At 36.7% G+C, this 23,609-nt stretch overlaps 1 protein-coding gene across 3 annotated transcripts in view; it reads right to left on the reverse strand.

Moving 5' to 3' along the window:
- abr (ABR activator of RhoGEF and GTPase) overlaps window positions 1-23,609 on the reverse strand; it is a 343,069-nt gene that overhangs the window by 236,229 nt on the left and 83,231 nt on the right. Inside the window, exon 1 of one of the 3 annotated variants that reach the window (XM_048161873.1) lies at window positions 594-720. The exons of the other annotated variants lie outside the window; for them this stretch is intronic. Within the exon in view, the coding sequence (XP_048017830.1) occupies window positions 594-648 (55 nt within the window). The 5' untranslated portion in view covers window positions 649-720. Of the gene's footprint in view, window positions 1-593; window positions 721-23,609 lie in introns of those variants that run through there. 3 annotated transcript variants of the gene reach the window in all.

The raw sequence follows: 23,609 nt of genomic DNA on the forward strand, positions 1-23,609 counted from the left end.
CAATATAAAAAATAAAAAAACAAATTAAATAAATAAATATAAATGCAAATTCTAAAAAAAAAAACAATTCTTAAAAAAAATTAATACAAATTCTAAAAATTAAATAAGAAATATAAATAAATAAATAAATAAATAAATAAAAACATAAGTTAAAAAATAACTAAATAAACAAAGAAATACATACATATACTTTAAATAATTTCCTTGTGGTGTGTCTCAGCATTCCTCTGATATTAGGTATAGTTCCCAAAAAAAAAAAAAGCCAAATACCTCTAGATATAAATAAACACCAATACATATACTGACTGCATTATGGGATTTTAGCAACTGGTTTCTGTAGGCACGAATCCATAAGGAAGAAAAATCCAATATAAATCTGATGGTATGAGGGATGTTTTAAAGAGATTCACAAAGATCCCACATAGTGTGTTGGCAAACAGTTAAAGCATTTAACCTAAATATGGGACATTGAGTCTATAAAAGTAAATACTCTTATTATATGGAGTCAAATGAATGCAATTGCCCATATTCAGACATGTAAAAAAACACAGTACTGAACACACACAGTCACATTCACACTTTATCCGTCTTACCGTGTGGTGAAATGATTGATCGCAAGACACATACAGCCTCGAAGAAGAAAGCCATGTGGACGCTATCCTAAACCTTACATGGTACACTGAACACAGTACCAACCAGACCTCATCGTATCAGAGAAACAACACATGCACACACACATATAGGGGATATAATAAGTAGGAACCTTTGAAAATGTTTTATTCAAATATATGGAAATACAATTCAAGGTAAACAAGAGGCAGAGACACATGAAGAGTGGTTCATATTTAGTTACTGACAGCAAATTAGGCCGGAAAAGATTAGAGACATGTTTTTCACTATGAATTTTTTTGTATTGTTTTCATTGTTTTTGACCCATGTAAATTCTAATCAGTAGGGTTATTTCGATACCAAAATTTTAGGAACCAGTGAAATTGAACAATTCTCAATTCCACTGGCCACTGTGAAGTGGGGACCTATAGCTCTGAGGGCTGAACGGCACTGGTCACACACACAATACACCTGCTTACATTCCAAATTTCCCTCAATAGCAATCATCCACCCATCCATCTCCCTGCCATAACTCTCACGATTGCACACACGCATACATTTACATATTACTGGTTGTTTTGTTTGTCTTACCTGTTTTATGTGATGTGCGGTTTCTGGGAAGGTAGCAGCAAACCCAAACATTGTTTGTTGTAATACTTAATAGCGCCGTTACCAGATACCAATGAAACTATTGTATGACGTGAATTAGGGGCGCAACGGTTCTCGGTAAAAAATCGAACCGTACGGTTCTCCACTTACAGTTCGGTACACACTTGCACCGCGGTCCATCTCGAATGACGACGCATCTATTGGTTAATATGATTTGTTTAAAATAGCAACGTAACAGACAGACAGAGTTCAGATAATGTATGTTTCAGTCTATGGATGCGCAAAACGTTACAACAACATAATCAAAAAGCGTGGACAAAACAGTCACTCTTTGTAAACTGTTTACTTCAAGTGCCGTATGCTCTAATGTCCAGTAATTTACGCCGTCATCACCCGGGTGTTGATAGCGCGCAAGCGCAGGTGAGACCTGAACACCACACGTTGTAATATAAGTCTAAGGTGTCCCCTGAATGTGTCTGTGAAGTTTCAACTCAAAATTTTTTTTAATTCATTTTTTAACTGCCTATTTTGGGGCATAATTAGAAATGAGCCGATTCAGGGTGTGTGGCCCTTTAAATCTCGTGCTCCACGCCCCAAGAGCTTGCGCTTGCCTTAAACAACATAAAAAAAAGTTCAAACAGCTAATATAACCCTCAAAATGGATCTTTACAAAGTGTTCGTCATGCAGCATGTCTAATCACGTAAGTACAGTGTTTATTTTGATGTTTACATTGATTCTGAATGAGTTTGAGGCTATGCTCCGTGGCTAACGGCTAATGCTACACTGTTGGAGAGATTTATAAAGAATGAAGTTGTGTTTATGCATTATACAGACTGCAAGTGTTTAAAAATGAAAATAGCGACGGCTCTTGTCTCCGTGAATACAGTAAGAAACGATGGTAACTTTAACCACATTTAACAGTACATTAGCAACATGCTAACGAAACATTTAGAAAGACAATTTACAAATATAGCTGCAAGCAGCAATTACGGGGCCAAGCACAAAAACGGCACAAGAAGCCAGCCAACATGGCTGGGAGCATCAGACCAACAGCAGCAGTGAGCAATTAGAAAAAAAAGTTATTAGCATTTTTGTCAATTTTGTTATAACTTTTGACCACAAGGTGGCGCTGGTCCGAAACTTCTCAGGCTCCTTCAGGGCATTGTCCTGATGACCCATACCAAATTTATGAATTTTGGTCAAACCCATCAGAAGTTATAAGCAAAAATAGCCATTATTCATATCTCCACTCCAGTAGGTGGCGCTGCGCCGAAACACTGTATGATGCCTCAGGTCATGCTTGTGATGACACGTACCAAGTTTGGTCTGAATATGATAAAGCATTGCAGAGATACAGCTTCAAGAGTCATTTTTGCATCATATCTCAAATGTTTTGCTCTGGTATACAAAAACGGTTTGACATATCAACTTGAAATCCATAACTTTTTGTCGGCAAGGTCTGAAGATGACACGTTTCAATTTTGGTGAAAATCGGAGCAACGGTCTAGGAGGAGTTCGAAAAAGTAGGTTTTTAAAGAAAAACAATATGGCGGACAGGAAGTTTAGCTGACTATGGCAAATTTGATATCTATGTTCTCAGCATGACCCAAGGAATCTACTGAGACCAGTTTCATTACAATTGGTGAATACAGTCAAAAGTTATTATCATTTTTATACATTTTGTTATAACTTTTGACCACAAGGTGGCGCTGGTCCGAAACTTCTCAGGCTCCTTCAGGGCATTGTGCTGATGACCCATACCAAGTTTCGTCACGATACGCTAATGCGTTCGTAAAATACAGCATTTTAGCACAAAATTCAAAATGGCCGACAGCCAAAATGGCCGAAGTGGGAAAATTGGATATCATTCGACTCGGCATGATTCCCCGAATCCAACGAGACCAAATGATTTTAGGACAAACCCATCAAAATTTTTAAGCAAAAATATCAATTTTTCATATCTCCGCACCAGTAGGTGGCGCTGCGCCGAAACACTGCATGGTGCCTCAGGTCTTGCTTGTCATGACATGTACCAAGTTTGGTCTGAATATGATAAAGTGTTACAGAGATACAGCCTTACTTCTATTTTCGCAAGCGCTACGTACAATTCGATCATGTGTTTTTCGAAAACGGTTTGAGCAATCGACTTGAATTCCATAACTTTTTGTCAGCATTCTCTGAAGATGATCTGGTTCAATTTTCGTGAAAATCGGAGTAACGATCTAGGAGGAGTTCGAAAAAGTAGGTTTATCAGAAAATTCAAAATGGCGGAAAAATTTTCATGACGGAAAATGATTCGTCATTCGATTCGTCTTGAGCCAAGGACTCAGGGGAAAAAAGAATTTTGTTTCTAGCCCTTACGGTTCAAAAGTTATTAACATAAACATAAGTGCAACTTTGGACAGCTGGTGGCGCTAGAGGGATTGAGTTAGAGACTCCAAATTTGCTATGGTCAAAGGTCAGACTGTCCTCTAACTGTGTGCCAAATTTCACAACTTTCCCGCAAGCGGTTCTATGGGCTGCCATAGACTTCAAGAGCGGAAGAAGAAGCGGAAGAATAATAATAAGCGTACGGAACGCCAACAATAACAATAGGTGCCTAAGCACCTTCGGTGCTTGGCCCCTAAATATCACTAAAAATATCATGTTATCATGAATCATGTCAATTATTATTGCTCCATCTGCCATTTTTTGCTATTGTCCTTGCTTGCTTACCTAGTCTGTTGATTCAGCTGTGCACATCCAGACGTTCTGCCCTTGTCTAATGCCTTTCATAATGTTGGGAACATGGGCTGGCATATGCAAATATTGGGGGCGTATACCCCGACTGTTACGTAACAGTCGGTGTTATGTTGAGATTCGCCTGTTCTTCGGAAGTCTTTTAAACAAATGAGATTTATATAAGAAGGAGGAAACAATGGAGTTTGAGACTCACTGTATGTCTTTTCCATGTACTGAACTCTTGTTATTTAACTATGCCGAGGTAAATTCAATTTTTGAATCTAGGGCACCTTTAAAGGAGAAAAAAAAACTATTCCTGCTGCCTGTTTTTAATGTTAAAATCAAACAACAAATAACAAAGAAATCACTCACTGCTCTTGACTGAATAGCTTTTGTAACTTCAATAATGATTAATCTTTATTTATTTTATACAGTAAAGATAATATGCAGTGTTATTTTATATTTGATTACTTTATCCATTTTCTGTAACTGAAAACTTACGTGAATATTCATGATATCCTCCTTTTGTGGGCGTGTCCTTGAGACAACGCGCAAGCGAATGGAACTGAAAATATTAGTAGACGCTTCTCAAATCGCATCGGTTTAATGGATTATTTTGAAAAGGTAATAAAATATTCAATGTTAGTCAACAGTTCACATGTTCAAAGCAATGCAGCTTGTGTAATATGATAAATCGTCTGAGCTATTTTGCCTGATTGAGTACAGGCATTCAGATAAACAGAAGGATACAGCAGAGCAAACATGAGCGAATAACCTTGTTTTACACCGATGTGTTTTCTGTTTAGCGTTTTTATTCGTGAGGCTTTAAAAAGTTTTTGAATAGTTTGATAGTTTGCTTCCTTCGTTGTCATTCTGTGACTAGCTACTGCATAGTGCTGACAACTTGAAATAAACCTCTACAAATGTATCTGTGACCTAATAAAAAAGTATATAAGCTATAGCCTGGTGTAAATATACTGTGTCATCCTTAATTTCTTGATTATTTGGATATTTTCAGTGTTTATCACCACAGTAAGGCTACCCTTATCAACTCTAAACTACAAATATTTCCCGTTTTCTCATATTTTACTGGATATCATGACACATTATCATTAAAGTCAAACAAGTAAAATGCACACTTGATGTTATTTGTCACATATTTTTGTTGCAAAGCAACAACAAATTTTTCGAGAAATTTGAGTTTTTCACTTTCAGCAATTTTTTTTTTTTCCAGCAAATTTCTTAAAGTATTTGTACAAACAAAAAGATTCAACAACTGAGACATAAACTGAACAAATTTCACAGACATTTGATGAACGGAGTATTTGAAAGTCTGAAGTGGCACCAGCTGCTTTAGAGCATCTCATCCTCAGCACCAGATTTGCAGTTCTTGCTGTGAGATGTTACTCCAATCTTCCACCAAGGCATTTCACATTCTCAAACATGTCTGGGGGGACTTATGGTTACATGTGGTTTGGCACTGGAAGGACAATCAGCTGTCCTTCAGTCTCCCTTTACCACTGTCTCAGGCATCTTACATTACGGACATTGCAGTTTATTGCTCTGTTCTCATCTGCAGTCCTCATACCTCCTGCAGCAGGAATAAGGCACGTTCACACAGGTGATCAGAGACCCTGGGCTTCTTTATTCTGGTGTTTTTCAGAGTAAGTAGAAAGGTCTCTTTAGTGTCCTAAGTTATTGTAACTGACCTTGATTGACCTATTGGTGCATGTGCAATAATTGAAAAACATGACAGACATTGTTAAAACCCTTTCTAAAGATCTGTAAAGCTCATTTGGATTGTACAAAATTATCTTTAAAATATTATCCTGAAAATTGACTTTTCTTTTTTGGTGTTTTTTTTTAACAAATCATATAAATACTAATTACTTTAAATGTTATAACAAGTACAGTAGTAATTGCTATGAATGTAACTCAAATTGAAAAGACTAAATGTCTAAATGTGAGGTTCTGGGGTAAATATTAAAACAGGGCCTTAGCACTCGGGAACAGCCTTTATTATGTCTGGATCACACACACTGCCAGAGCTACCCAATTGTTTATTTATACTGTTTATTTTTTCTGTGCATTTGTGCTGTATTACCTCACAGAAATAAATGATATTATTATTATTATCAGAATTATTTTATTTGACTGCTTTTTAAATTGTTTTAAATCAGGTAGGCCTACATAAGGTTGTTTGAGTAGCCTATGTGTTATATTTGACACATTTCAGGGTTTTGTGCTCCAATATCCTGCCTTGTCAAACTTTAAATATAATGAAACTAAACTATAATTTCCTATCATAATTATAATATTTTGAACAAAAATAACATTCTTTAAGTAGCTGCTGGCATGAAGACTGTCATCAAAACAAAGTTCCAAAGGTATATTCCAAAGGAATATTTTATTACCTTTTCGAAATAATCCATTAAACCGATGCGATTTGAGAAGCGTCTACTAATATTTTCAGTTCCATTCGCTTGGGCGTTGTCTCAAGGACATGCCCACAACAGGAGGATATCATGAATATTCGCGTAAGCGCCACCCAGTGGAACAGAATATTTCAGGAACCGAAGTGGCTTGGTAGTCCTTTTCCTGAAGATGCCTGAGTGTGGTGACTCTTGATGCGCTGACTCCGGCTTCATTCTACTCATTGTGAAGCTCTCCCAAGTGTTTGAATCGGCTTTACTTGACAGTATTCTCAAGCTTGCGGTCATCCCTGTTGCTTGTGCACCTTTGCCTACCCAATTTCTTCCTTCCAGTCAACTTTGCATTCAATATGCTTTGATATTTCACTCTGTAAACAACCACCCCATTCAGTAATGACCTTCTGTGACTTACTCTCTTTGTCGAGGGTGTCAATCATTGTCTCCTGGACCATTGCCAAGTCAGCAGTCTTCCCCATTAGTGTGGTTTCAAAGAACAAGAGATACCCGGAATTTATACTGTAGGGATGGTCATTTAACGAAACTCAAATATAAATATTCAGCTTTCGCTCCAGTGGCGTCTGTCGTTGCTATGCAACCATGAGCCGCGCTCTCAACCACGTCGCTTCTATTATGAGCGCGCTTGCCTAAATTACAGTAAAAGCACTCGGCTTTAAGTCCACCGAAATGCGTCCGATGCAACCATTAAACGTTACCGATGCTCAAACGGCATCTTGGACAAATGTGTCTCAGCTGTGTGAGCACAAGCGCTGCCAGGTGTCGGTCAAGAAACAGAAGCGTGTACAAATGTACTCAGGGATTGTATTTGTTCAGTACAGTGTTGTTCAGTGCAAGATTTTAATGTTATTTAAGCTAACATAAAGTAAGGGAAAATACTTCCAATAAATGTTTAAAAATAATAATGTATGTGACAATGAGAGATTTTTATTTTTTGACAAAATAAAGTTTTTTGTTTATTTTTGACCCCTCCACGCCACAAGTGTTGCTGGTTTTGTTCCTAAATTACTAATTTTTTTTATTCCATGCACCTTGTTAGATGTGAGAAGTTGCACCAGACTGTTGCAATTAATAGTATTATATTAGTAGTATTATATTAGTATATTAGTAGTATTAGAGACACTGCTGTTTACATTTAGTATGGTAAATAAAATATTTACAGTATAGGTATAAAAATATTTTAGTAGGCCTAATGAAATTTGAAGTAAATGAGAAATAATGCAAAGGAAATAAATTTTCTGAAATGTTGCGCTTTCTTGCGCTTGAATGTTAATATGGCCCTCCTATGAGGTGTCAATCACAGAAACGGCCCCCCGCCAATTTGAGTTTGAGACCCCTGACATAAACTGTCTTCTTCCAGTGTCAGTTTTCTCAGAAACGCTTTATAAAATAGGTTCATTAACATTAGTCCATGTATTAGGTATCATAAACAAACAATGAATGTACAACCATTTTACAGAATTTATTTTTCTAGGTTAATGCTAATTTTTTATGCTACTGTTTATTGTTAATTCATGTTTGTTCATCATACATTAACTAAATGTTTATTTATACAAATTGACATGTTAATAAATGTATTAGTAAATATAGAAATTAACATTAACCTAGATTAATAAATGCTGCATAAGTATTGTTCATTGTTAGTTGATACATAAATGCATTAACTAACGTTAACCAATTGAACTATTGTGAAGTATAAAGGATTGAAGAACCTTTCCACACTATCTATTGGTAGTTATGATATTCATGATTACATGGATAGAACTCCTAATGGCCTCACAGTATTTGTACATACACTTCTGTATTCCCTCATCAGCTCCCATCAATTTCATTTACACCAACACACACTGCACGAACAAACAAAGGCACACGGATCCCTCCTGATGGATAGTCAGCTACCCTTTAGCCCCGTCACTGTCAATCAACAGCTTGTCCCCATGGCGAGTGCCTAGTCTGCCATGACAACTTGAGATTCTTCAATGTAGTCACTGGTTGAATGAGAATGAGCAGCTCCTGAATATAAAAGAAAGCTCTAGTTATAGGCATGCTAGTGGATTTAAAAATGCCAGCTATAATGGACATACAGTAGAAACACCGGAAACATCCCAAGAAACCACACATCATACTAACATATACTTTAAACTGCTGTAAACTGGAATGGAGAGTAAATAAACCTTTTATAAGGTATCCCGACATCTAATTATGGGAGAAACTACATTTGCAAAACAAGCATTTAAATAGGCCATAGTGTGTGAGTTTGAAGCATCTATTACCACTTGATGGCTAATTCAGGGCTCTTTACTTTGCAAGTGAAAATTACTCTAGGCAGCTGTTAAAAATTATTTGGGGAACACCAGTGTAAGTGACTTCTGACACCTGATCAAAACCTAAAAACTACAACCTTTTAATACTAAACATATTTTTCAAGTTTTATACTTTATATGTGCTTTTTGTTCCTTATGTAACCATTTGATTGCTACTAACACATTAACACAGGTACAAATTCATGAAAAGCAGAAAGAAGACTTTCTGTGGAGAAAACATAAGTAAGATAAAGGCATGATGTTCTGAAATTACTGTCAACAAACTGGGACAGAATTAGCTTTGGCGTCAGATGGCACACCCACAAATCCATTCACACAGAGTCTGATACACACTGAACACTGAAATGGCAATGAAAACACCAGTACGTATTACTTTCTGATGAAAGGCTAATGCATTTTATCTTAATTTGTTTATTGTTGTCTCTATACAACATTCAGAAAGACTGCTATGTCATCATCTGAATGAGACACCACTTTGTTGCACCCCAGTCTGCTATGGTGGTATGGATTTGAGATTCACTTCCTGTCTATATAGACAGTCCTTGGGCAGTATAGGCTACAATGTACACAAGACCTGCCAACAATCAAAAGTCTGACTCCAGCCAGACCAGAGTTGAATTAGCATACTAGCACCTAAAATAGAATAGACCCCAGTAGAAATCTTTCACCAACAGGCACCTGGTCTGGTCATCCCCAAAGCTGCCAAGAAAATAAGCCTGACTGAACTCATAAAAGCTGCTGACAGCTGAAAATCTCTTTTTAACAATGCATATTTAGTAGTGAAAGATAAGTTCACTTTGACCGAATTTGAACTGTTTTAGAAGGCAGTGTAGACATCAAACCATATATGAAAATAATAGAAGCTGAACTGAAATTATAGCATAGATGAAGAATTCTCTATAAAATCTCAAGACAATGGTAAACCAGGGACATGGTTTTGTGTTTTTTGTCCATGACTCTTATAGTTGAGGCTAATCAATACTCGTAAAAGCTGGCATGAGAAAATTTTAGCAGAAGCACTACTGTTCAAATGTTTGGAATCAGTAAGATAGTTATTTATTTATTAAAAATATGATCAATTTGATCTGACACTTTGATCAATTTAATACTTGATTAAAAGTAAGATTTTCTTAAAAAAAAAAAAAATCTTACTGAACCTCAACTTTTAAACAGTGTGTATTAGTCTTTGCTATAAAAGGACCAAAAATGTTCATGAAGTATCAAAATCTTGCAGACCTATTAAAACTCCTAAATAATGTTAGCTAATAGCAAAATCCCTTAACTGATCTTAACTTTCAAGCAATTACAGAATCCAAACACACCCTCATTTAACAATAAATGTTCCAAAAGACTATACATCTTCCAATCTAGTGTCTTGAATTCAATCATTTTGACTACCATCCTGCACACACATGCACTCTACACCCATCATATCTGCTGAAGACAGACATTATGACAGGAAGATGATTGCTAATGTAATCAGAAGGACTAATTGCTAAATGTCTTCTGAAGGAACGGAAAGAGACAGCACGAGAGAGACAAATATCTCCACAAGCAAAATTTCATCAAAAGTGTAGAACGTAATACTATATTTAAAGATGAAAAATGAAGAAGACACTGTAGTGAATAGAGTAAAGGAAAGACGTCTGCACATTAGAAAATATTTTAAAGGTCCCGTTCTTCGTGATCCCATGTTTCAAACTTTAGTTAGTGTAATGTTGTTGTTAGAGTAAAATCTGTAAAATTTTAAAGCTCAAAGTTCAATGCCAAGCGAGATATTTTATTTAACAGAAGTCGCCTACATCGAACGGCCAGTTTGGACTACACCCCTCTACTTCCTTCTTTAATGACGTCACGTTAGTTTTTTGACTAACCTCCGCCCACAGGAATACACAAAAAAGGGGGCGTGGTCTTGTTGCGCTCCAACGGAGAAGAGCAAGAGTTGCGTATTTAGAGTGTGTTTGTCGCCATGTCGTCGAAACGCTGTTATTTTCATCCCGCAGTCCAATCACCTTTGTTTGGCCTTCCTAGGGACGCTGTACTTAGAGATCAATGGTTACAATTTATGTTTAACTCGGTTCCCGAAAATTATAATCCACATGTAAAACTATGTTTACAATAACACTGAGCGCATGCATCTCCACGTTACGGTAAGAGGCGTGACCTTTCCGGGCAAGGTGCGCTAAGCTGCTGTCGAATCACAACACAGGAACCGCTGGCACAATCAGAACTCGTTACGTATTTCTGAAGGAGGGACTTCATAGAACAAGGAAGTCATCAGCCCGTTTTTATGACAGTGGAAACAGCGGTATACAGATAAATAAATTATGTGAAAAATACTGTGTTTTTTACACGCGAAACATGAACACATGTTATATTGCACACTATAAACACAATCAAAGCTTAAAAAAAAACACGAAAAACGGGATCTTTAACATAATAACTGCCATACATCAGCTTTAAACATCTCAAATTAAGTGTTTTCTTTTTCCTCTGAGGGTTTATACATCTGAACCTGAACTAGAGCCTGATGTTGAGCGGTGGCACATTACTCCTCTGTGATGGAGAGACTGAGGAGATCTGTGTCTGGCTCACGTGTGTGTCGACAAGATGATTGATGAGGAACAGACACATACACACACACACACACACACACACACACAGCACCCATGTTAAAGTGGCATTTCGTAGGTAATTCATTTTTAGTAAATATATTATACAACCTCCAACACACTGTTGGGCTCCTGCTGTTTCTACTGTGCATGTGCGTGTTAAACAGAGCTGCAGATAGATGGATCTCAGAAGCAGAGCTTTGCTGTGTTTGAAGAACTGCTGTAATCTAATTTGCTGAGTGCAGAGTGATGATTAGTCCCACTGCTGTAAAGCCCACAACACAATTCAGAAGGGATCTGAGATCACACTTTTTCCTCTTCATGCTGAACTAATTCACAATCTCCTTATGCAGAGCTCCATTCTGAACAAGCCCTCGTGTCTCACTTAATGTATTATTTATTTAATTGTACTCTTAAATATTATAATGTGTTTTCAATTTGTATTTTTATTTTATTTTGTATTTTTATTTAGAATTTTTTTTGTGTGTGTATATGTGTTTTGTTTTGTCACAATTCACCTACTTATAGCCTATCCCAAAAAGTTATTTTTTAAATACTTTTGAGTGTGTAGCAGAAGAGTATGCAAGTTTTGGGACATGCCACATCATATTTGCATTTTTAATGGACTGCGATATTGCATAGTTGCATCCTGTCACCGTAAACTGGCCTAAATCATTTTGTCACAGTTAACATCCTCATACACACACCACATTAATTTATGCTATAATTCTACAACTATGTTTGTAGATTTATTTTAACAGTTCTTTAACAGTGCATGGATCTGCACTTCTGATTTACACTGAAAATAATAGACCATCTGGGTACTTTTGGGTTAACCTACTCTTTTTAACATATTATGGGACATAATTTGGGACAAAATAATTCTAATTTTGAATACTTAAAACGGGTAGCATGTGAATTGGGATGCAGCTGTTGTTTTGTTTTGTTTTCTGAGAGCTGATACTTCTATCCCCGTTATTTTGTATGCAAAAAAAAAAAAAAAAAAAAACTGTCAGTAAAGTACTTTGATATTAAATTTGAAAATTATATTCAGAAGGAGAAAAAAGAGAGCAGAAAAATGAGAGTACAATGTTCTTCCTCAGCACTTGTGTGCAACTGTTTAGTAGGATTACATAATCTTTGGCAACCCTCTCTCATTCACTCTGTCTTTCTGCATTTCTTGTTTTGAGCCCTGTGGAAAAAGGCAATACTAGTATCTGTGTGTGTGTGTGTGTGTGTGTGTGTGTGTGTGTGTGTGTGTGTGTGTGTGTGTGTGTGTGTGTGTGTGTGTGTGTGTGTGTGTGTGTGTGTGTGTGAGAGAGAAAGTCAGAGTCTCATCTGGTGAGGGGTTATTGAGGGCACAAGAGGGATCACAGTGTCTCATTGGGGATGTCATTAGGAAAGGAATGAGTAGGAGATGAGAAAAAGAGAGGGATGATGTGAAAAAGAGAAGGGACAACAGTATGAAGATGACAGAGTGAAGATAACAGAGTGAAGATAACAGAGTGAAGATAAAAACTAGATCTTTACATTTTCCAACAGGCAAAAATCTCAAATCCAATCACTTGGAGCAAAAGAAAACTCTGCATGGTGATTTAAGTGTACGGAGAAAAAAACAAAAAAAACAAAAAAACAAAAACAAACAAACATATAGTAAAACTCTCTGTCGGTAGTTCAACACTGCAAGAAAAAAAATTGTTAAAATCCATAATGCTCAGTATGAAAAAACATGATAGTGATGCTTGCCTATGAAAAGAGGAACAAAACGAGAGTAGAGGTTGAAAGAAAAAAACGGAGTGCTGGGCTTATGACAGACAGTTTTGCCATCTGTTCTTTTCTGTAAAGATGAAACCATAGCACACACACACACACACACACACACACCTCACCATACAGAGCACAAATATCAATATTACATTTACGACTTTAGTAATCAGTACAAACACTGTATTGAGAATACTCAGTGCCAATGGCCAAAAGACACACACTCCTGATACAACACATTTTCACAGCTGTAGTGGCAGAGAAAATTCCAATCAGTGTCACCATCTCAGCGTTAAATTGGAATTCTTCTCCATGGAAGCATCTTATATGAGCAGCCAGAAGCTGTTTAGTAGAACAGACATCTACTTTCTACAGAGAAATCAGCAGCAACCTCTTTCTCTCTGACACATCATCATTTCATATACTCTTTATTTATATCTTCTTTCTAAGTCGTATTGTCTTTCCATTGAATCAGGGAACAATAATAAAGATTAATGATTATAAGAGTGTTTCAGGTCAGTTGACAGAATTGATCTTACACCATCATTCAAAAGTTTGGGGTCAGTATGTTTTTTTTTTGTTTTGTTTTTCCAAAATAAAAATTAAATTAAATTAAAATTCAGCAAGGATGCATTAAATTGATCAAAAGTTAAAGTGAAGACATTTATAATGCTTTTATATTGCTTTTATATAATGCATTTATATTGCTGCCTTAGTAAGATGCAGTTTTCGTAAATATACAGTGGGTACGGAAAGTATTCAGACTTAATAATACTTAATTTATCCTTAAGATGGTTTTACAACTTCATTTGAGTCCAGCTGTGTTTGATTATACTGATTGGACTTGATTAGGAAAGCCACACACCTGTCTATTTAAGACCTTACAGCTCACAGTGCATGTCAGAGCAAATGAGAATCATGAGGTCAAAGGAACTGCCTGAAGAGCTCAGAGACAGAACTGTGGCAAGGCACAGATCTGGCCAAGGTTACAAAAAAAATTCTGCTGCACTTAAGGTTCCTAAGAGCACAGTGGCCTCCATAATCCTTAAACGGAAGACGTTTGGGACGACCAGAACCCTTCCTAGAGCTGGTTGTCCGGCCAAACTGAGCTATCGGGGGAGAAGAGCCTTGGTGAGAGAGGTAAAGAAGAACCCAAAGATCACTGTGGCTGAGCTCCAGAGATGCAGTCGGGAGATGGGAGAAAGTTGTAGAAAGTCAACCATCACTTCAGCCCTCCACCAGTCGGGGCTTTATGGCAGAGTTGCCCGACGGAATCCTTTCCTCAGTTCAAGACACATGAAAGCCTGCATGGAGTTTGCTAAAAAACACCTGAAGGACTCCAAGATGGTGAGAAATAAGATTCTCTGGTCTGATGAGACCAAGATAGAACTTTTTGGCCTTAATTCTAAGCGGTATGTGTGGAGAAAACCAGGCACTGCTCATCACCTGTCCAATACAGTCCCAACAATGAAGCATGGTGGTGGCAGCATCATGCTGTGGGGGTGTTTTTCAGCTGCAGGGACAGGACGACTGGTTGCAATCGAGGGAAAGATGAATGCGGCCAAGTACAGGGCCCGTATGTATAAAACTTCTCAGAAATGCTCTTAAGAAGTCAAAAGACTTAACTGTCAAAAAATTCTTAGTAAAGAGTAGGAGTTTTCTAAGAGTAGGAGACTTTTATAAAGAAGCTAAAAGCAACTTTTAGTAAAGTGTAAGACGGATTCTTAAGTGCTGACTTAAGTGTTGTGAACCAAGGACTACAATGATGTCAACTCAAAATGGCCACCCTTAACCTCTGAATCAGCCAATAGCGACTCTGGAAGGGTGAGTCACAGCAGCACAATACCAGTCATTTAATGTTATTATAAAAAACAATAATAACAATAAAAAAAAAAATTAAAAAAACACAAACGTATTAATGTGTTAATATTTAAATTGATTTAAAAGCAATAGCTTTGCATTGTGCAAAATTATCACAAATTAGTATTGATGGTGTGGAATCTTTTTCTATTGATATGTCTCCTCATTTACAGTTAGAGCAATGATGTGTCATGAGTTCATCAACGGCTCCAACAACTGCAGGGAAGCCCACAGTCAACATAAAAGTGGCTTTCTTTTGCCACATGGTTTGATGGTCATTTGGAAAGTCAATAAACTGCCATAGAGTAGCGGCCAATTGTGATGTCCAGCCATATGAAAACTGACATCTTCAACCTTAATTCAACTTAATTCAACTTTTAAAAATGTGTTAAAAGATGTAAGCAATCACGAAAAGAATCACGAAAACTGAAATGACTCCTGTGAACAAGCAAACTTATGCATCATTTCTGCGCTGATAACTACATCTGTGCTCACATACTAGCCTAAAATATCCTATATCAGCTTTTACTTTAGGTTGTTTTCTTCAAAATGAGACCATTCTCGTGTGTCTGTGAGCATGCATGGCTAAACGGCACTATAATATGTCTCAGATGCGCAGATCAAAACACGCGATGCAGCGTAAAACATTTATGACCAGTATTTGACTCTCTTTGATTTCTGTCGACTTGCAATGACGTCATCATGCAGTGCGTCCTATGTCATGAAAGCTGACGACCCCCCCTCTCCATAGACACATCGATCAAGCTTCTAGACCATTCAGAGCCCGAGTTTTTCCTTTCCAAAGTTGAGGAGGTGGGACTAAAGAACACGAATCGCGTGCGCGCCATCAAACGGGATTTGATTGGAAGTTGGTTTGTGATTTTGGATGGCGTTTTTAGCGAATTATTGCGTGCTTTTATTATCTTGCACTTGTGTTAAACTTCTGAGAGTTTTCTGTAAAATAAGACCATTTTTATCAATTTATTCCAAAGTATGTGGGTAGGGCTGTCTTTTAAGTTCAGGTATGCCTACTGGTTTCAGAAATCAAAAATGGTGACTGTAAAAGTACACTTGGAGAGTCTAACGCCTCCTTTCGATTAAAGCTAAATAACTTTTGCTTAGAAGATGTTCTCAAAAAAAATCTTTTTTCTCCTGTTTATTGCCACCTAGTGGAATCAAAAGAGATTGTCTGAAGCGACATAGACCAAACATGTCCTAAATTACAGACTCTTAAATAAAAACTTAATAAAAAAAATAATAAAAATCTGACTTTTTGTTAGTGTTTATCACAGTATTGTAAACATATAAAATCCAAAATATTCAATATTTTACCCATGTTTTAAAATTCAGAGTGTTTTCTGTAAAATGAGACCATTTTTATCTATTTATTCCAAAGTATGCGAGTAGGGCTCTCTTTTAAATTCTGGTATGCCTAATTCTGTAAAAAATTCAAAATATGCTGCAGAGCTGAAGAGGTTAAGGCCCTACCTCGTGCACAGATGATGTATATTAATAATATTCCTTTCAGTGCACCTAATAAATAGTCTTTTATCACTTAGTAAACACAGTTTCAAGTAATATTGCAAAAATGTATAAAACAAAACATCCTCTTTACCACCTTTAACTAGGTTAAGACACCTCTGCAGCTCTCTTAAATAATTTAAGAGCCAAGACCTAGTCTTGACACTTAGGAACCTTTATGAATCACACTTATTCTTAAGTCTAAGAATAAGAGTAAAATGTCGTCATTCTTAGAATTTTGACACACTTAAGACTAAAATTTTACTCTAAGCGGCTTTATACATACGGGCCCAGGGATATCCTGGACGAAAACCTTCTCCAGAGTGCTCAGAACCTCAGACTGGGCCGAAGGTTTACCTTCCAACAAGACAATGACCCTAAGCACACAGCTAAAATAACGAAGGAGTGGCTTCACAACAACTCCGTGACTGTTCTTGAATGGCCCAGCCAGAGCCCTGACTTAAACCCAATTGAGCATCTCTGGAGAGACCTAAAAATGGCTGTCCACCAACGTTTAGCATCCAACCTGACAGAACTGGAGAGGATCTGCAAGGAGGAATGGCAAAGGATCCCCAAATCCAGGTGTGAAAAACTTGTTGCATCTTTCCCAAAAAGACTCATGGCTGTATTAGATCTAAAGGGTGCTTCTACTAAATACTGAGCAAAGGGTCTGAATACTTAGGACCATGTGATATTTCAGTTTTTCTTTTTTAATACATCTGCAAAAATTTAAACAATTCTGTGTTTTTCTGTCAATATGGGGTGCTGTTTGTACATTAATGAGGAAAAAAATTAACTTTTGAACTTTTAAGAAATGATTTTAGCAAATGGCTGCAATATAACAAAGAGTGAAAAATTTAAGGGGGTCTAAATACTTTCCGTACCCACTGTACAAAACTATGCTTTTTGTTATGAGTGAGCAGAGATATTTACCCTGCATCCTCTGTCTAAGAATCAGAACTGGCGTATTTGTGATCGTGAGAAGTACATAATCGGCCAATGTAACTTCCTGTGCGATACCAAGTCCCTAATGAACAAATAATTGAAAATATAAGATAATCAGAATAATCAAAGATCTAAATTAATACATAACCAAAGATTAATTCCTAATTAGAAACATGATCTAAGAGTAATAATCATTCGAATTTGGAGTCAGATTAAGTGCACATCTAAAATAAAATTTAAACTAAATTACAAAAATTAAGTGAACTTCACAAGGGCACTGAAAAGACATACACGCATTTTACCTTTGCCCAGGTCATTAGGCCGACGGGTGGTTCTTTACAAAGTCATCCACCCCTTAGCAACCTTAGCAACATGACGTTACAACCTATTTAAATAGCATCAAATAACTAACTAAAACCTAACTTTTGTTTTAAAACCAAACTAATAATTAAGCATACATCAGCATAAGAACTACCCTAAAATGACAGAAACTATCTTTGGAGAAAAAAAAATTTGAAGTGTAAATGGATTTTATTTAGTTTGGCTAGCTTCCAATTCGACTACATGTAGAGGGCGGGGATTATGACCTATACTGCAGCCAGCCAACAGGGGGCAATCAAAATGAAGATGCTGTGCATGTGATCTGCTGATCTGTATTACCACAATAATAAAACCATTTAAACAACAAAAAAAAAGGTTTTGTGATATTAATGCATTTGGCAACCCTGCCTGGCTCTTGCTAGCTTGCACATAAGCAGAGCAGGCCGAACATCATGCAGAGAGATTTGAGAGGATCTGAAAGGTTAGTCTTGAGTCTCTGCTCTGCTTGAGTCTCAACTGCACTCCAGGCGGCACCATTAAACACCTGAGCCTCATGAGAGTAAAGGAGTGGAAAGAGCCAAGGATGAATGTAGTGTTACTCAAATACACGGTAAGTATTCTTTTTCCTTTTATATAAAAATCTAATTTACTGAAAAAAACTTTACAATTCATGTATAATTTTTTCATTTTTTAGTTTCGACTGACACGGTTTTGAGGGACAAAATCATTGACTGAAACAGTGACATTTAATTAGTGCTTCTCTAATGGCACATTTTGACTGTTACTTCTGATATAAAACAGTCTGAGCTTATAAATTCTGTCAATGTTATTATGAAATTTAAAAACAAAATATCATTTTGAACTGATGTGAACTGATCATGTCTTCCTCTGTTTTTACTACTAGTATAGCACGAAATAAACATGAATGAACTAGGGTTGGGCGATGTCCCCTAAATTGGCAGTTGACGATGTTTACAGCAAAACATCGCGATGGACGATGATATCGTCGGGCGGTTATTTTACTTTATTACTTTATTTATTTTATTTCCCAACTAATGACTCATCCGGGCTTTTCAATAGGTTGTTCGTGAGGGGGGAAAAAGTAGCTTCCTTCCACTTAAGAGTTGTGCACTTTTTATTTTAATATATCTCTTTACATAAATACTATTTTCTACTTAAAACCTATAATTTCGTTATTTTACTTTATTACTTTATTTATTTTATTTCCCAACTAATGACTCATCTGGGCTTTCCAATAAGTTGCACGTAAGGGGAAAAAAAGTAGCTTTCTTACACTTAAAAAGAGTTGTGCATTTTTAAGCACTTTTTATTTTAATATATCTCTACATAATTTTTTTTTTTCTATTTAAAACCTATAATTTCGTTATTTTACTAACCCAACTAATGACTGCGTTTCGGTCTGAGTGTTGTTCCCGTTTTCTTGGTCTTTGTTGTTCTTCTGTGTTTTAATAAATTTGTGTATCAGAATCACCTTCATTCTTTCATTTGATTTGACATTATGGCCAAGGAATATTGTCTTTAAAGGTATTTATTAACCAGACAAAAGTTAATTGACGCTTCAGTGCAGTATAGCCACAGAGCCATAGGCGGATTCGCCATCGGGCAATTTTGGCAAATGCCAGAGGGGCCGAACCATTTTTTTTTTTTTTTTTTTATGTGGGCCGGTCAGTTTTACTTTTAATATATATAGCCTAAATAAATAGTTTTTACTGGCCGACAGCACATAGGACGTATTTTTATTGCTAATTTTGTGCTTAATAAAAAAAAAATCTTCTTTAGTAGGCCTACTTCTTAAGAAAATCTTAAGAACATCTAAATGTACTCAACTGTGCTATTTTGAGACTGCATGAATAGGAACTAAAATGTGCTTTTAACATAGGCTACTATCTCTGTATTTGTAGTACACTAATGGGTTCAAGTGTATTACAAGTGGTAACTAAATACATTTTCATCGTGTCTCAAAATAGCACAGTTGAGTACACTTAAATGTTATTAAGATTATCTTAAGGAGTACTTAAGAAGAATTTTTAGTATATTAAGTACAAAATTAGTGTGTGAAAATAGATCACTTTAAGTACATTATGTAAGTGTACTTTTTTTCACCTGGGAATGCACGTGTCTGTGGGTGGGGCTGTGTGGGTGTGGTAATGTGGGCTGGTGTGGCTATAGTGCCAGGGCTGAATTTTTGTCCCAGTCCGCCCCTGCACAGAGCTATGTAACAATGAGCACTATCTCCCGAGACACTACAATAGGCTACTAATAATTCATTAATAAGGGCTGTTTTCTTGTACAAAATGTAATATTTAAAGTTAAATTTACAGTGTTATGTAAAAAAGACAAGATTCTAACAATGTCAAGATCAAATGCCTGACACGGTATTTTCACAGACTAACAAACGGCACGTCTCTGGCATAGACTACAGTATTTAAAATAGCATATATACATTAGTTATATTCTCAATTTAATTTACAGAGCAATTCCTGCAAAGATTTTAGGTTAAATATGGTCTATAGAAGAGACTAGGATTAGTGTGTGTATTTGTTTACAGTCTATGGTGTCGACTCGCAAGACTTGCAGCGGAACGGGACGGGGACGGGGGCGGGGACGGGGGCGGGGCGGGGGCGGGGGCGGGGGCGTTGCATCACGATGGTGTCTCTCCATCGTGATGTCGTTCAGCCATCACGATGGACGATGATATCATCCATCGGCACAACCCTAGAATGAACATCAGAAAGTATGCTGAAAGAAACAGTACAACCTTCTGAAATGTCTCATGTAATCATTCAATATGTGATGCAGAAAGACTTAAGTCACGTAACACTACATTTACCCTTAGAAAAGCCATTCAGTGTCCATAGTTTGAATAAATCTGTCATGAAAACAAGTTATTACAGCCACTTTTTAAATGTTTATATTTTTTAAAAAAATGGAGTAGAAACAAATTATATTAAAAAGTTGATATAAAAATTGGCTTATGTGCAATTAATATTTTTATATACAGGTCAATTTGATATACAACTAAATTTGAATAATTAATTGATTATTAAAAAAAACTCATTTTGGTTTTGGTATTTCTGTAAAAAAAAAAAAAAAATTAACTTTGGTGCATCACTAACATAAATGTGCTAAACATCATTCTTGAATGCACATAAAGATAGAAAATAAGTAAAATAATACTACTGTCTGCTACACAAACTACCATTTAATACCGCATAAGTGATACCTTGGAAAGACTGCATAGATCAAGTAGAATTTACAGTATGTAATAAAGCAGTTTGCTAAGTACTTCTGGAAACTGGGTCTTTGTCAACTTTGACATTTACAATTCTCTGCAGTTTATTCAACAAATTCATATTCAGCCATGAGAAACACAGAATAACACCCAAAAAGAACAGCATACTGGAGACAACCAAACCCAACTTTTCAAAGGCCCTGACTACTCAAAAATGGCACATAAAGGGCTTCTTCTCAATATAAAAACACCCTGAATAGATCAAAGAGAGAGAGACAGAGAGCGAGAAAGAGACATAAATGACAGGGGCGCTCCTGAGATTACTGAAACAGGCCTGGACCAAAGAAGATAAGTGATGTCTTGTAAATGCCACATGCATGCACCTCACACTGTCACCAAGGCAACAGTTACTCGCATCCCCCATACGTCCTAATTATTCAGATTCCCCATTCAGATGACATGACTCTTCAGCAATTACTCAAACAAGATTCACAGAGAGTCCACCACTGGGCATGAGCAGGACAACAGAGCACAGAGCAGAACAAAGTGAGTAATATGTATCTTTAAATCACAATACACATCTTTCATCTGCTCAGATTCAGTCTGAAGGCTTCCCGTTTCAGGTCACCACACTCCCAAACCACGCCACACATACTGCAAAGGCCCATTCACACCATAGACGATGACTATAACAATAGCTATAACTTTTTTTTACGGCTGATGAACACACTGTGCTTAACCCCATGTTATCATCTTTCTAAACACCGCTTTTAACCCCAGGTAAAGCAACGTTTCACACTTGTAATTTTGAAGAGGGGTTAGCACCGCTTTTTACCCGGGCTTATGAAACCCCACTCTAGAGCAATGTTAGCACCGCTTTTGCACTTTTTAACACTTCTTTCATTGATTCAAAAAGATTCACTAACCAATTCTGATTCATAAAAATTAACCCTTTTTAAAAAAAAAAAAAAAAAAACAGTGTTCAGTGTTGTGTGCAAAAAGCGTCTTTAATGCAAAAATGTCTTCGTAAATTGTTTTCCAAATTTCATTATTGTCTCACTTGGATTCAATTCAGATAGTATGCATTGAATGTGTATCCATAGACCTGACCAGGTTACGTACAGGCATCCCCATGGATGTGTGTTACCAGAGAACAAAGCGGTTTTAAGCAGACCAGAGTCAAAAGGTCACAGTCATAATATTATAGATTTGTGATGAGATCTGAAACCTTCACACCAATATTTTGTTGCAGCACCGGCAGCACTCCAAGCATCATAATTACACTGAGTGATGCAAAGTCATGGGGAACTTGGAGTTTGGAGGGCTTTTAATTAGAGAGATTTAATTATCCTGATTACAGGAGTACAAAACACACCAGGCAATCAAGGGGAAAATGTCAGTTAACGTATTAAGCTTGTGACATCAGCCTGAGGTGAAAAACTCTTTCAAGAACTGAGCAAACTCTAGTTACCCTAAAACAAAACTAACAGAACTAATAGTAAAGAGTAGAAACTGTTCAGAAGTTTAGGTGCTTTAAATGCATATCAAATCAGAATGGTTATCAGTAGAAAAAAAAAAAAAACAACATCTCAACTTGTAGGGAAAATCTGTTTTGAATTCAGCATGTCATGTCACATTTTATTAAAACCTCTTTCCCCATTGACTTCCTGCTCTCTTGCTACGTTACCATGTATATAAAGTGACAAAAGCAAAACAAAAATTTAAAACAGCACAAAGCAAAGCAAATAAAACAAACAAAACAAAGAACAAAACAAAGAACATAAAGCAAAGAAAAACATGACAAAGAAAAGCCAAGCAAACAAAAAAACACAAAGAAAAAAAAAAAGGCAACAACAAAACAAACACTAAACCCAAACCAAATCCCAGTTTTAGTCAATGTAGATGAGTGGCTGGGTGACTTGGTGAGCTGATCCTTCCTCAAAGGACTAGTTTCAACGCAGGTTAAAACTTGAATTCACCCAATGAACAGCCTCAACTGAGTGTTTATGGGAGTACTGGAAGAACCTGTAGTGCTTGACTTGACTATTTTCTTTTGTACTTCCTCAAAAAAAAACTGGAAGAAAAAAATTAAAAGAGGAAAAAAAGGGTGGAAAGCAAATGGGCATGTTACATAATACCTGCATAAAACACTTTTCACCAATATTCCTCAGTGCTGTTATACGTCAATGACGATCGGTCACTGCAGACAGACCTCGGAGAACTCCACTGATAATGTAAGTAACACAGGTCACGACCCGGATGTCTTTTTAACCATCTTCAAATACTGGCAGGTTTAAAAACAGACATTTCAAGCAGCATTAGGTCAAGAAAACACACAAAAAACAAGCATTTTGGATGCCATTTAATTTGCAAAGTGGAACCATATTGATTTAGAAGGATACACTTCAAGTCAGTGAACAGCACTGATTTGACATAATGATTAAGGGGTCACTGGCTGACAGCTCTTCCACATGCGGCATTTAATACGGTCATGAATTTCATCCAAAACCTCAGAATATCATCCAGTGAACCCAGTGTAATGGATAGTTTGCAATTCTAACAAGAGGGAATATATTTCCACACAGTTCACTCAGGGGAAATTCAAAGTTGTTTTAGTGTGTG

Source organism: Megalobrama amblycephala, linkage group LG16 (genome assembly GCF_018812025.1).
Source record: "Megalobrama amblycephala isolate DHTTF-2021 linkage group LG16, ASM1881202v1, whole genome shotgun sequence".
In the NCBI taxonomy this organism is placed as follows: domain Eukaryota; kingdom Metazoa; phylum Chordata; class Actinopteri; order Cypriniformes; family Xenocyprididae; genus Megalobrama; species Megalobrama amblycephala.